At 37.2% G+C, this 15018-nt stretch overlaps 1 protein-coding gene across 2 annotated transcripts in view; it reads right to left on the reverse strand.

The window, feature by feature from the left end:
• Positions 1 to 455: 455 nt before the first annotated feature.
• Positions 456 to 15018, reverse strand: part of LOC112155022 (dehydrogenase/reductase SDR family member on chromosome X) — a 45575-nt gene continuing 31012 nt past the window's right edge. For both annotated transcript variants that reach the window (XM_024286385.2, XM_024286384.2), the window contains exons 4-7: positions 8914 to 9015; positions 7224 to 7431; positions 6303 to 6510; positions 456 to 4051 (exon numbers count right to left, since the gene is read on the reverse strand). In XM_024286385.2, coding sequence (XP_024142153.1) covers positions 3875 to 4051; positions 6303 to 6510; positions 7224 to 7431; positions 8914 to 9015 — 695 coding nt within the window. In that variant the 3' untranslated portion in view covers positions 456 to 3874. The remainder of the gene's footprint in view (positions 4052 to 6302; positions 6511 to 7223; positions 7432 to 8913; positions 9016 to 15018) is intronic.

Genomic DNA, 15018 nt, shown 5'->3' on the forward strand with positions numbered 1-15018 from the left:
GCGGCGCGGTTTAAGTAACAAACACCTGTTTGAGCTGGAATTTATTTAAGACGTAACACAACTGGAAGATATACACTGTTCTGCTTCTCAAAATGAAAGTTGTTTTGCGGACTATTACTAAGGGGATAATTTGAGCATTGGTGTTAAGCTGGGGGTGGAGCTTGCAGCACAGACTCTTCCTGGAGGGAGCTGTTGGCATCGATCTTACGTCAGCACGTTTCCAACCGCTCGTTTTTGTGGGTAATATCGGCTTTGCGTCTTTAACTAACGGAAAGTGCTGCAAAATGGTGAAAAGCTGCTTTTCTCCGCTTCAGAATCCACTGGAATTACGAATTGCGTTGAAGAGTTACAGTAGTCAAAAAAATGTCAACACTGGAGCTCCGGTGTAAAAGATTTAAAGAAAAAACTATCATTCTTCAGTTTGCTTTGTTGTTGACAAATGACACAACACAGGCTGGCACAATGATATGTTTATTGAGAGGCTTTGGATAATAGAAAAAGGTCATCGCTGCGGCTGGAATGTTACAACCATCGACAGAAATTATGGACATCAATTTCCGTTAGCTAAACATCGACGCTGGCGTTCAAACACTCGCTCCTGATTTTTTTTTTTTCTTTTTAATTTCATCAGTCTTACGAGAGGAAAAACATACGGCAATGCACGGGACAAGACTGGAATCACAGCTTCTACGAGTTCTACATGAAAAAAATTCACAGTCACGTTTTCATGGGGGAGATTTCTTTTGAGGCACAACAAAAGCAGTTAGATGTGTGTTTTGACAACAAGAGATAAAGAAGTAAAACATTGTACACTGTTGATGAATCCTCAGAGTTCCTGATAAACTGAATGCTTACAGTGGATCTGAAGGTATACTTGTTGAGCTCCCGTTTGTGTGAACTAAAGCCATAACCACATGGAGCGCATGCATTAGAAGAAATATCCGGGATATTGGAGTTTCTCAACAACTTCCAACCCAAATGTACATCAATCCCGTCACTTCATCTGCGGCCCCTGAGTCTAAAAACAGGCCAAACCAACACGTGAACTCCAAAAAATTCAATAAAAGTGTGTGATGGGACAACAGCTACAAAAAAAAAACATTTTTCCCCTCTAAATGTATCACAGTAAGGACTCTGTTTATCTGGTTACCCCTATAAACATATATTAGCTCTACATATTTTTCACATTTATACACATTTGGGATTTTGCAGGACATGGGACTGGAACATTTAATATAAATGTAATCCCAGGTCAATCAAAAGAATGGCTATAGAAGCAGTTTCAGCCTGGACAAATCTCCACTGGTGTGCTGCCGTAAAATGATCGTGTACAGTAACCCACACAAAGACATCTTCAAAGACAGTAAGTGGAGCTGCTTCAGCTCGTTTTCTAGGCTTGCAATGTAAAAGTTGAGTGTGGATGGCTTCAGGTAGACACCCCTGCAACAAGAACGTGCTCTCTTTGGGAACGTATTGTGTTCCTGATCTCAAAAAATCGACTATTTTTCCAGTCGGAACGTTGATCCATGAGTGTTGCGGAACAGTAAGTAAGCTGGTGTTTTCGCTAGTGTTAGCAGGAGCAAGCACATTTGTCTGAGCAGGGTTTTGATGTTCTACCAGCAGCTTGAGAACCACACACTTCAACATGGAAGCACACAGACAACAATCAGCTCTGCGGACCCAAACAAAATCTTATGATTAGATAAAAACCTACCTCTAGTGGTCTTTTGAGGAATAGCAACATTTGGTTCTTGCTGGTTTGCGTCAAATTTGGGAATGTAATGTGAGGTTCTATACCACAGTTTATACTTTCTATGTTAACTGCAGCTCAGTTTAAGTTTTTCTTAAGAGCTAATCATGAGATACTAGATAGTATGAAGGCTTTTTCATCTTTTTAAATATTTTTTTCTAGAAGAAATATAATGCAAGATGAAGAACGAGTCTAGCATTAGATCTTCCATATTTTAGGGACTAACATTTTCTTCTTTGATTTTTATAGTCCAATATCTTTCATCAACAAACAAGAAAAACTCTCATAACTACAGGCTTCTGAATTAAGAGTCGAGCAGAACTGTTTTTAGCCTCTGAGTTCAGGCTGTCAACTCATTTGAAGATGAGGAGTAGAATCAATCTGACCTCAAGGATTTCTGAAGGAGTTTCTGCAAGCTGCATTCCCATTTCCAACAGGCCTCTGGCGAAGAACCCTGGTGAGCGTCTTCCAACAAAACAAAGCACACTAAAAAATATTTTCTTTACACAGACAGAAAAATGTCAAACTCTCGACATGCGGGTAACTCTGGGCGCACTTTCAGTCTGCTTCTGTTCTGAACGCTGCACTGCCTACTAAATCAGCTACCACAGTGATAGTATTGCTTCAATAACAGCGGATTATTCAGGAGGCTGGATGCTCAGTGGCAGTTTTCAATGCAGAAACTGCAATCTTTTTTATTTAAAAACCTCAAACTTAAGATTGAACTTTCCCACTTCACAGCAGAAATGCATTCGTCACAGTGGAGATGGCGTTGCGGCGCAGTTGTTATCCCATAGGTGTGTGCGTGGGAAATCTGCGCATGGAGAAAGACGAGTTCATTTCCTGTGTTTTTGTTTGCAGACTTGACTGAATGTGCCCGCTCTGAGTAAATCTGTTTGTCAGCAGCACACACAGAGTTAGATGAACACAACTGGGGAAATCTCAATCCCACAATGCACTGGGAGCAGCGCCAAATGAGGAAGCAGCACCAGCAGCAGGACTGAGAATCCAATCAGTTTGTACACAAGAAATAAATTTTAAAAAAGCGTTGTCTCTTTTTGTCTTCTCCACAACTGGTCTGATGTCCGTCGGCATAAACAAGACTCAAATATGAAGAATTTCTTTCGATGTGCAAATAAATGATCGGATGCCTCTCAAACAGAGGCAGAATAATTCAAAGATTAGGCCTTCAAATCGAGTCTTCTCCTGTTTCAAGGCAATGTCTTTAGCTGAGCGGCAGAAAGAGAAAACGGGAACGGTTTTAAGCTATGATAAGTGCTATTAAACTTTTTTTATCTCTTCATGGTTACTGCTGTCGGTTAAACAATGATCCAACAAGAACCACAAGAGAAAATGTGAGACTAAATAAATAAAGTGCTCTCAGTAAAAGAGGCAGGATGGCGAGGTGATTGAAGAATCACCGGATTGATGTGGTAGAACAAGCTCTTTTCAGCACATTCCGTACAGCAGCAAAGCTGTTTAGGTCAAATCTGTGTCTCGATGCAAACGCAAGGATTATACTTAAGCAATATTTTGCATACAGACATAAAAATAAATACAGAAATACTCATTTTTACAGTTAAACTGTTGCTAAAAATCATTTCAATATTGATTTTAGGATTTTAAAAACAAGATTTAGCTCATTAAATTAAGCATTTCTAGTGTTGTAACACTAAGGCAAAGTCATGTGGTTCACACATTAGAAGTTTTTATAATTGCTATAATCAGCTGGGGGAAAAATTGGATTAAAACTGAATTGAAACTTAAAACAGATTTTTTAACTAAGAGGCTCAGGACTTTTGACAGTGTAGATTCAAAAATACTAGAACTTTGTTATATGAGTGCATATATCAGGCGTTGGTAGCCCTCAAGAAAAAAAAAAGCAAAAGAGAAACCCAAAAAATGCCTTTCTGTAGCCCTTCTTTGGGAAGTCTGGAGCAAAACGCAGAGATCTTCCATCCCCAAGAAACCAATCGTAGTCCAGTAGAATGTTTTGACAGAAGTCATAACAAAAGGTTACATCTGTAGGTGTGCTGAGTGGATGAATGGAAAAAAATAGGAAAAAAGGAGAACTGGCTGATGGTCCAAAGGGTCTTTTTGGAGTGATTTTAGTCAGCTTCAGTCCTACTGGTCACGTTGAAGTCCCAGCAACTGCATGCTGACTTCCCACAGGTTCAGCTCAAGTCCAGGATCAAAGGCTGGTGATGTTGTCATCTCACGGTGCCCATTGGTCCAGTAGCCACCTTTACAGTCCTCACTTAAGGCGGCTGACAGCACAGTCACTGCACCCTCTGCAGGAGTCTAAAAAGAGAGAACACAAACGCACGTACATATCACAACTCCAAAAACTGACTTTACACCACATAAGCATAAAAACACATGTTAAGGAAAGTTGTTTTTTATTTTATTTTTCCAAATGATTTCTTACCTGGAATGTTGCTATTCTAGTGTTTTTCTAAACATAGTGATTCTGTTTTTTAGATAAGTGTCTACATTCCTTTGTAGCTGTAACTGCATTAGATGAGAGGTCCTGTAAAGCCATGAAAACAGTTAACCTGTGAGAGAGTGTTTGCATGGTAATCCTGGAGCTTATGTAATTAATGTGTTTGCAAATTTGGGTCAGAACCATCCCAGAGGTGATGCTCACAGGCAAATGCCTGAAAATGTTGAACTTCATGACTAAAAAGTCACACAGGTCCCGAGCATATGCCCGCAGTCACGCCTTGAAGGCACGCAATGAAGGCCTTAAAATTCAAAACAAATTTTTTTTTTTCATTTATGCATCCATGATTGGTAAGGAATATATGGAACTACAACTGCATAGAAAAGTTAAAAACAAAGTAAAAACTAACAAATTCATACATTTCTCTGTCTGGATGTCATTTTTGCCAAACAAATGTTAATAATAACTCACATATACTTTACTCAGTTATATTCTTGTGTAAAGATCCTCATCATTTATCACCATTAACAATCAAACAGCAAACTAAACATTCTTAAATATTATAGTCACTAATTTAAAAATGTAATCTTATATTATCCATGTCTGCTATATCCTGAGTACAATGGACCCTCACTATATTCACCTCAGGAATTTTTAGTACAATTTTGCATGTTTTTTTACAGTACATTTTGTTCTGTGTCCTGATTGGCTGTAGACCACTGTCAATCAATCTCCGTGCTGTGTTTCCTGTACAGAATGCGTTCATTTTCTAAATCTTCCATCACAAACAGGTTTGTTAAAATTCTATAAAACTGGGCTTATTTTTCTACAAAGGCTTGAACTTTTAGACATTAAAGAAGACAGAAAAGTGGGAAAAAGTTCATGTATGTTTAAGAAAATTCAATAAAGTGTGTAGTGAGGGGGTTTTACAGTCTATTGTGAATAGGGCTGCACGATATGATTAAAACTCGCTATGTGTTATAGGAGTGAACAATATTGCGAAGACAATATGACTTGAGATACATGAAGAAATAGCAAAAAAATAAATAAATAAAAGTCAACATAGCTTAAATAATACTCCAAATGACCTACATCTCTGTAGTAGGCGGGTATCTAACAAAAAAGGCTCCATTCAAATGGTCAATGACGTGATATTTGATTTGTTAAATACTTGACGTTGCCATTGGATTGTATAGTATGTGTATAAACATCTATGGTAACCATTTATGGCAATTTATGCTTTTGTTTGTGATACGCATATCGTACAGGCTGATATCGCAATGATGATAAATTTGTGATTTATTGTACAGATCTAATTGTGAGTCATTTTTAGAACTTCCACAATGAAGCAGGGCAATGCAATGTTTAACGACTCTATCCCTACTTTAACTACAACTTTCCCAAGCAAAACCACACATTAAATCTTCATTTGATTAAAATATCATTGCATTGAGACAGAATACCAATCAATTATTCACTGATTATTCAACTTAAAATCAGAAATTGTTTTTAAAAATTAGCTAATTAAAAAAATGCACTACAGTGTGAGCATCTGGTACAACCAAGATAGTAGGAAAATGTTTTTTTATGCTTCAGGCAGAATTAAAATCTGAAGCGTTGTCATTTAGAGCTGGATCATATGGATGGGTTTGTGAAGGCTAAATAAATACTAAAAGCGTTACGCTATGAAACCCTTATTTTTTTCTTAGAAATAGTACTCAAAAACAAAAGAAAAATTAAATCAGAAAAGGTTTCCAAGTCCCAAATTCCAATGTTAAAAAACAATGATACGAGCCTTAATAAATGTTAGAAAATGTCTACATTTGCTTTACGTAAATGTAAAGAGCAACTGTAGGTTTAAATTTAATAATTAAATTAATTTAAGTACTTGCTACACACACCAGCTTTGTGTTTAGGTCACTGAGTTTAGTATTCAAATGATCATATAAAGAAAAAATACCACAAAAGTTCATGTTTAATGAAAGACTAAATCCGTTAATGGGTTGAATATCAATCTGTATTTGTTGTGTCTCTCCATTACACAATCAGGAAGTGTAAAGTGTGTATTAGATTGTGTAATGTGAGGCTACGTAAACAGAGGTGCTTTACCCTAAAAAGAAGGCGGGCAATGACCCGCTGTGCCATGCGGAGAGGCGTCCACAGATGGCAGTAGAGAGCAGTGTTGACCATGCCGGGATCCACAGCACAAGAGCTCACACAGAAACCGCCGCGCTGCATCTCCTGATGCAGGTGAGAACTGAACAACACCTGGGCCAATTTACTCTGACAATAAGCAGCGTGGGCTGAATACTGGTAACTGGAGAAGAGAAAAAAAAACATATATAAATGGATAAAACTTGACTTTTAAATTAAAATTAGTTCAACTGATAACAGGCAACAAAAAGCCTGTCTGGTGTAGTCAGTTCTATATGGAGAATGACGCACATTTCCATTAAAAAGAAGGGACAAACTCCTCCCCTAGCAAACCACATAACCTTCTAATGGATTTCATGACTTCCCTCCACTAGAGCACATTACCATGCTCGAGCCAAATCTAGTGACAGCCCAGATCTCAGCTTTTATAGATCTTGCTGTCATTATGATTACAGAGGAAGAATTATCATAGGATTTCAGTTTGATCTTTATGACAAATGGCCATCAGTGGCGCCATACTTCATCTTTGACCAGAAAACTTCAAATGTATGTTGACAGTTAATGGACATGGGTCACGACCCGCTGATCTGGGAATCAACCACAAAATGAAGACACTAAGGCTGCTAATAACTGTGGACAGCAGTGCTGAGAGCTGAAATGAAACAGAGCCAAATGAAACCAACAGTTGTCATTTTAAAGCAAGAATAAAAATTGAGGCGTTAAGATGTGTATTAATAATGCCAGAACAGGAAAAGACCTGCAAATGCAATGAAAAATGTAAAATATATGGATTTTCAGTTTATGGACCTAAAGAAAATGTTCTTAAATAGGACTTTGGTAGAGAATTTCTTTAAAAAAATTGTGTGAACACGATACCTGCTATTTATGTAATTTAGTCTGATCTTCCCAATGCCGTGTGCTGATGATGAAACGTTAACCACACGGGCAGCGTCACCGTGCTCCCCGGAGCTCTTCAGTAAATCCAGAAGTAGCCAGGTTAGAAGGAAGTGGCCTAAGTAGTTCACGCCAAAGTGCAGCTCGTATCCATCGTCGGTGCGCCCCTCAGGAACCAGCATGACACCCGCTTTATTAACACAGATGGGAAGGATCAGCAGCAGCTCAAACAACCCGTCATAGTTTTGAATACACAATACTATGGCAGTTTTTTTTTTATTTTTTGATAAAAAGTACATAATTACAATTAAAAGACCACTGGGAATGCTTTTACAATAGAGTAAAAGATGATCGGAGTGGGTCTTTAAGCAGAATCTTGTTTCACTTGGAAAGGAACTCATGGGGAATACTAACCGACTAATCGGAGCATTAAATTAGCTAAAGAGAGTAAATAGATTTAAATAAACTGTATTTTATAAAAAACAGTTGAACATCTCACTGGTAAAATTATTTCTCATAAAAAGCCATGGTGGTCATCTGTATATAACGATGGATGAGTCATTTTTTAGGTCTCTCTCAGCTTCCTGTTCTTCTTTAGGACCAGCTTCTGTAAGTATTTGGTTTGCTTCCTGGCTTTTTTTTAAGCACTTTCAGAGGTTTTTGGGGAGTTTTCCTGTGTTGGCAAACAACCTGTGTTATCCATCTCTCTGAGAGTATCAACACACTCCTTCACAAACCTACTATCTTCACAGGAAATAAGGTAAAACTGATTTCTTTAAGAATCTTTAAGCTTTATAAGCAAACCTTTATAAAAACGTTTTTTGATAATAAATAAATAAATAGGTGCAACTTCTTTAAATAACCCTTTTCCAGTGAAGTAAAAAAGTCAGGCGGCAGGTATGTGTGCTGCACTAACATCAAAGTTTTGAACATCAAGCTCTAGTCATAACCACTTCAAACAGCCAATCAGGATGAAAGTGAGGCACTAGATAGAGTGCAAGACCTTTGCAGCACCTACCTGTCCTTTTCTGCCGCCTTATATAGGATGAGGGATTCTATGTTTAAAAAAAACTCTATGGGTCCAAATGATTCAGAGGTGTCAGCCAAACGGATTTAAAAAGTAATTTATGAGTATCTCCGGAAGAAGTCATCTTTCTGCGGAAGCAGTCAATACTCATGTCTATTGGTGGTTGAAATACTTTGAGATCTTGGACCTGTCAGAGGTGTTAAATAATAACAAGACGATCAGTTTTTAGAGAAGCATAATATATGTTTGAACTTTTTTAATCTTAAGATCCCAAAATGAGTAAAAAAGATTAACCTAATAGTTCAGTTTTTCATTTATCTTTCAAAAATAATTTTAAAATATTTCATTCATGACATTCAAGTATTTGAAATATTTTTGTGAACATAACCTGTTCAAAAGAAAAAAAACACTGCTAGAATAAACTTGAAAGAAAAAAAATGTGTCTTGCCATAAATGCATGTTTTGGCAGGTTCTGAAGCTGAATTTAATACCTTAAGTCCTTTAAAAACTGGCAAAATTTGGAAGCAGCCATCTGACAGAAACTAAATTAGACTTAAACTAAATACATCCCAAACCTATTTACATGCATATATGCAATGCATAGGTTTTGGCTTTGGAAAGTTAACATTTTTTCCTAGTACTTACCATTATTAACTAAAATATTGAGCGGCAGATTCCTCTCCTTGAAGCTGTGAGCAAATTGACGAATTGACAGCACAGAGGCTAGGTCCAGCTTTCTGAACTCCACTGCAAATACACACACAGAGATGCACACCAGTCAGATCACCATGCAATTACTCAGCGGTAAGACATCAAACAGTGGGTTTTTTTTAATCCTCGCTTCCCCAATGAAACGGGCATATTCTGGGATGACAATGCCAGGATTTATCGGGGCTCAAATAGTGAAAGAGTGGTTCAGGGAGCTTGAGACTTCATTTTCACACATGGCTTGGCCACCACAGAGTCCGGACATCAACCCCATTGAGAATCTTTGGGATGAAAAAGATTTACGCAGCAGTCCGACTCAATATTCATCAGTGAAAGAATGCAAGATCTTCACAAAAAGAAAAAAATAAGAATGCAGTTTAAAAGGAATATGAATGTTGTAACACATTATAGGCTTACAGAAGCACAATACTCTGGTAAATATTTGCTTTCATGATCTTAAACAAGAGAATACACATTGGACCAGAAACATGAAGACACATTAGTTACTTTCAGAATAAATTTTTTTTATGCTTAAATTATTTGGTATTAGGTAGTTAGCCCCTCCCAACCCACGAAAACGAGCAGGTTCTCATGAGCTAATGTCACAAAGTAAGAACCGCCCCTTTCAGGAAGTGTCTGCGCTACCAGAACCACCCCCAGGTTGACACAAACACACCATTTCACCGCACAGCTAGCGGTGATGGCCTCAGAGATACTTTCGGGTAGGAAAAAAACTCATATTTCATAAAAAATGTGTTCTTTAGTATCCCAAAGGTAACATATGATCATATATATGGATATAGTTTACTATAAAGGGCTTAAGAAAATCATGGTATAGGTCCTTTAGCTGGTAAGTACTGACAGTAAATTCTAAACTATAAATCTTACAATTAGACAGAATTGTGAAACAAATGAAACTGTGAATGTAGTGAACTAAGGAAACCCTCCAGTCTAACAAGCATGGTATTACACTGCATAAAAGCTTGGGATTAGTCACTTGGTTAGACCTTTTTATTAGCGCTGACACATTACAGGACTTAATCCGTCTCTCTACATACATGGTGAAAATGGATATGAGCCCAGGCAGAGAAAATGCAAATCGTTGGTTCTTATTAGTCTCTGAAGCACTTTATTAATTGCTTGTAAATCATCATTGCTTTTTTGTCTGTTTGAATTTTGAATTCAATTCTGCTGGTAAAGTACAACATTACTTGTTAAAGGCAGGAAAATAATAGGTTTTGTTTTTGCAACTTTAAAGACAGTCAGAGGACTGAGAAGGAGCAGAGGAGAAGAGAGTTATTAGAAATGAAAAAGAAAAAAAAAAGGTGTGAGGATTGATGAAAGTGTGGCTGTCCCTGATGAAGGTCTGATAGCAGTCTTATCTCCATGCCCTGCCACTCACCTCCTGCTGACTCGTGTGTATGAGAGACAGAGAAAGAGAACGGGGGGCAGTGTGAGGAGAAGACAGAGCAAATGTGTGCATCAAAATAGCTGCAAGCACATATTTGCCTCAGTTTGTTTTGTGTGTTTGTGTGTGTGTGCACACTTCACCATTATATAAAAACTCACGTCTGTGTGTAGACTTAACCCACAGAAACAGCCCTCTGGGGGAGAGAGGTAGATAAGAAGGAAGATAGAAGATGAAGATATTCAATTTATTTATTCCTGTCATTTTAATTCATTTTTTTTAATCCTTTCATTTTTTTTTTAATCCACTGACTCCTAATGTTTTTATTGTGCTTTTGTGTATGTTTTTATGATTGTCAGCAGATGACCACTTTTAAATTTCCTAAGAGATTATTAAAGACCCTATCTATCTATCTATCTATCTATCTATCTATCTATCTATCTATCTATCTATCTGACAGACTTTAGCCTGTTTTGAGTTTTTTCTTTATATCACAATAAAAAAAAAACATTTTTTTAATGATTTGGAAAGAATTGTTGCGTTAATTTTGTTTGGAAGGAAAGAAAACCAAAAATTTCTGCTTCAAAAGTCCTACTTTGACATCTGATTTTCCGAATAATTTAAATAAGCTTTTATTTAATGAGAGAATAAAAAAAAAAGTCACTTTATTGTAGTGTGGTACAGTAAAAGTCAAAGCTTTTTAAAATATAACTGGAAAGTGTGCCCTACAGCAAAAAAGGACACAAACAAACAAACAAACAAAAAAATAAAATTTTGAGTCTAATTGTGTTAATTTTTTTAAGTTACTCATAAAAATATCATGTAAGACTACATAGAATATATCATTCAAGGGCAACATCCTTATGAAGGCTACATTTTCTGTTTCCCCTAGGTCTCATCACTACATAAAAACCACCCTGAAGTCCTTTATTTGAAACCAAAAGTTTAAAAAAAAACACTTTCAGCTGTCTGTAAACCATCACTCTGAAAGCCCACAAATGTTAACTTTGGGCAGAGTTCCAGCATGAGCTCCTCCACAGATGTTTGATGCAGCTGATGTAGCAGAAAGCAAGCTGGCAAGAGCTCCGATCAACTGCGGCCTGGATTCTTAATGGGAGAATATCAACACTTGTCAAAACAGCTATGAACACAAGACTGTGTGTTGTAAGGTTAATCCATAAATTAAAAAAATATATAACTGCACCTAAATGTAAATAATCTGTTTCAAACACAACACACAGGTTACATTACCAGGTGAAAGGAAAAAAGACAATGTAGATGTTTAACTATTCTGTCTATTTTTGTGTGTTTTTAGTCAGAAAAGCTAGATAAAATACTGACAAGTCTTATCAAAAGGCTCAGATCAGTCTACTAGGTTTGAGAGGAAGTATAATGTGTTAACCAGGCAAGCACAAACACAGGTTGCAGTTCTTTACACCGCATTGTGGGCCTGTGGTTTCAGGCACAATGTGTTGCTTTCAAGAGCATCCCGACTAAAGTTACTGGACAGACCTCGTTGCCAGTGGCAAAAACATAGAAATACCTCATGTTGGTGTATGTGTGTGTGTGCTTGTAATCTAAAATGCCCTAACTTCATTGAGTTGAACCCAGTTGCAGTCTCAAGTTATTATCATATTCCCACAGGATTCTCATGGGATCCAGGGTTTATTTAAGGACAGTAGTTCTGTTGTTTTGTTCTTTAGTTGCGTTGTACCAAACACAATGTTAAAACTTTATAAGTATTTAAAAAAAACTATCAGGCAGCTGGATATGAAGCAATGCTACTTTATTTTTAAATCAACCGTAGATGTCTACATGAGTAATGTTTCACATAAAAAAGTGCTACTGCTCTGTCAGGGCTGTCAATTCTCTGCTCAGTTACAATAAGAAAAGCTATGCTTTCTGCAAGGAAAGATGTTCAACACATCACCATGTCACTTTACAAGACATCTATAGGCGCACACACATTGTGTTGGGGTTTTTTTGTGCATTTTTACCAACTTGATTTAAGAAAGACAAGGCATTATCACTTCTTGTAATTGGCCTTCTGTCTCATCCAGCTGCTCCTCTCTGCAGCATTTGTCATGCAAAAAGCTTAAAGGAAACTAATATAAAATTGGTTTTCAATAAAACATAGCTTACCGAGCAAATGAGTATATCCAAAAATCCACAATTGGGTTTTAAAATGTGGTTTAAATGGGATTCATGAATCAGGTTACTCTAGAGAGCAAACGGTTGATATAATTTAACTGCATGTCAAAACTTCCAGTATTCTATTAGGGAATCATACAAATGCATTTTTAGAATATATTTGTAGTATTCTGACATAAGCTTTAGTCACCTGTGTGGGTCAATCCCTATATTGTTGCTGCAGGGTTTTGGGTTTCAGGGCCCGTGGAGAATCGCAGAGCGTTTTGTACGTAGAACCTAAAAACAGACTTATAAACTTGGGTAGCAATGTGTGAACCTCTCATTCTGTGTCTTGTTGCCAGTTCGTAGTAGTCCGTTTTCTCGTTCTAGCACGCTTCTTGTTTTGTCAAGTTCATGGTTCTGACACAGCTACGTTCCCAACCACATCTCTGCCTTGTCCTGGTTACTTCGGTTGTGATCAAGTTCCTTGTGAGTCTCCCGATGCCAACCAAGTTTCCATCCTCGACGAATCTCCTGTTTATGCCCCAAGTTATTGATCCTGTCAACGTGTTCAAGTGTTCCCACGCTGTCTACCTAGCCTCTACACTTTCTGCGACTCTCTGTACATCTCTGCGTGTTCCCCTTTAGACTACGAAAACTGCAACTTGGAAATACACGTTAAACCCACTTCCTACTTCCTGCTGGGATGACAGATGCTTCTTAGGACTGCATTCCTTCCTCCACAGATTCCACACTCACCATCAAAAGCCATTTTCAATGAAAGTGGAAGCTCAAATGCATGTCTTGGCTCGATGGGCTCACCGATTGGTCTATGACTTTAATATTTTGTGCGGAACACCTGTGTGCCCTGAAAAGGTTTGCCCATTTTTCACCCACATACCACCCTTATCCACCCATAAGGGCAGTTATAACTAAGGCTTTACAGACGATTTAACATGAGTGGTTTACAAATAATCAAGACTTTTTTTTCTTTTTAAAGTTTAATATAGGGGTAATTTCTAGAGAAGGTTACAAACCAAGCTTTGATTTCAGCTGTTGAAACCCACCTCTTTAACCTACATGTCTATTAAAAGGCCGTTTCCTCTTTCTCTTAACAAACATTTCACACACACAGACTGGGAGGAATGCCAAAAGGACATTTGGACAGAGATGTCAAAAGCTCCTGCTTCACATTCTAATGAGAATCCATTACTTTGCTCGTTTTAACCAACTAAAAACGCACACGTATTAATACATTTTTATTCAGTGCACAAGCATCTGGCATGCAGACACCCCCTCTTGTCCCCTATGCCTCGCTGCCTGCCAATTACAAAAGAAGTAATCAATTCTTCCACGGCATCATCATCCAGGGAAATCGACTTCAATGACACCAGCTACAAGGCAGCCGTCGCTCTTTTTCACAAGCAGAGAGCAGGTGGTGTCTACAGCTATCAAACCGCAGCTAACTTTACAGTGAGCATTCTGATATTTATGGCCAATGGGAAAAAATAATAAAATGTAGTCCGAAAATTTGATTTGAGTGCTTCCTTCAGTTAGTTTACATAAGACCTGATGTAGCAAAATAAACATCACATAAAAAGAGCTACTGTGGATGAAAAACATTCATGTAAATATAATTGTCACTATATTGATTTATTTTTTTTTAGTATGAAGTTCATCACACCAAAAGAACAACATTAAGTGATAGTTGGGGAATTTTGGCGGTATTTGAAGTAGTTTAAGATTATAGGTAATTTTATTAATGTGGCACAAAAAATTTTCTTAAAATGGCAAAAACAGTTATTTTAAAAATAACAATTTGAGGGAGTTTTAAAAATCTACTCAGAATAATGGGTGACAAAAAAACAAGTTTTCACTAAAGGTTACATGTAAAACAGGTTGTCTACAAATCTACAAATGTTGCATTTTGGACCTTTTAAGACATTTTTAAGGATATTTTAAACATTTCGCTATCTTTGGGGTCCAGATGACTCCAACCATATATTGATGTGTGATTCCTTCCATGACAAATGTGGACAAAGGTGGACAGGATTTTATGTCTGCCATGGACATTAGTGAAACTCAAAAATCAATGATAAAAAAAAAGTTCAGCGCACTGTGTTGTGGGGTCCAGATGACCCCACTTTTAATGTAAACAAGCTAAGGAAGAGCGGAAGGATTACGACCATAAGAAAAAAACACCCTGTAGAGTTTAGTAAATATTCATTCAAACATAATGTCAGAGCCATAATAATAAACTAGCATATAATAATTCTTAAATATTACAAATCAAATACTATCATTGTTGTACTCATTTGTTGCTATTAGTAGCTGCTGTTCATCTTTCGGCTCATTTTGTCATCTGAAAATTTTGTATCAGCAAACTACTACAGAAAAATACATAAATAAATAAACCACTTGAAACAGAAATCAAATTGCCTTTACTAAGTTCTAATTAGATGTATGTGCAATTTTGTGGCCTTTGGTCACAAATAAGTTGTTTT

This window comes from Oryzias melastigma, linkage group LG21 (genome assembly GCF_002922805.2).
Source record: "Oryzias melastigma strain HK-1 linkage group LG21, ASM292280v2, whole genome shotgun sequence".
In the NCBI taxonomy this organism is placed as follows: Eukaryota; Metazoa; Chordata; class Actinopteri; order Beloniformes; family Adrianichthyidae; genus Oryzias; species Oryzias melastigma.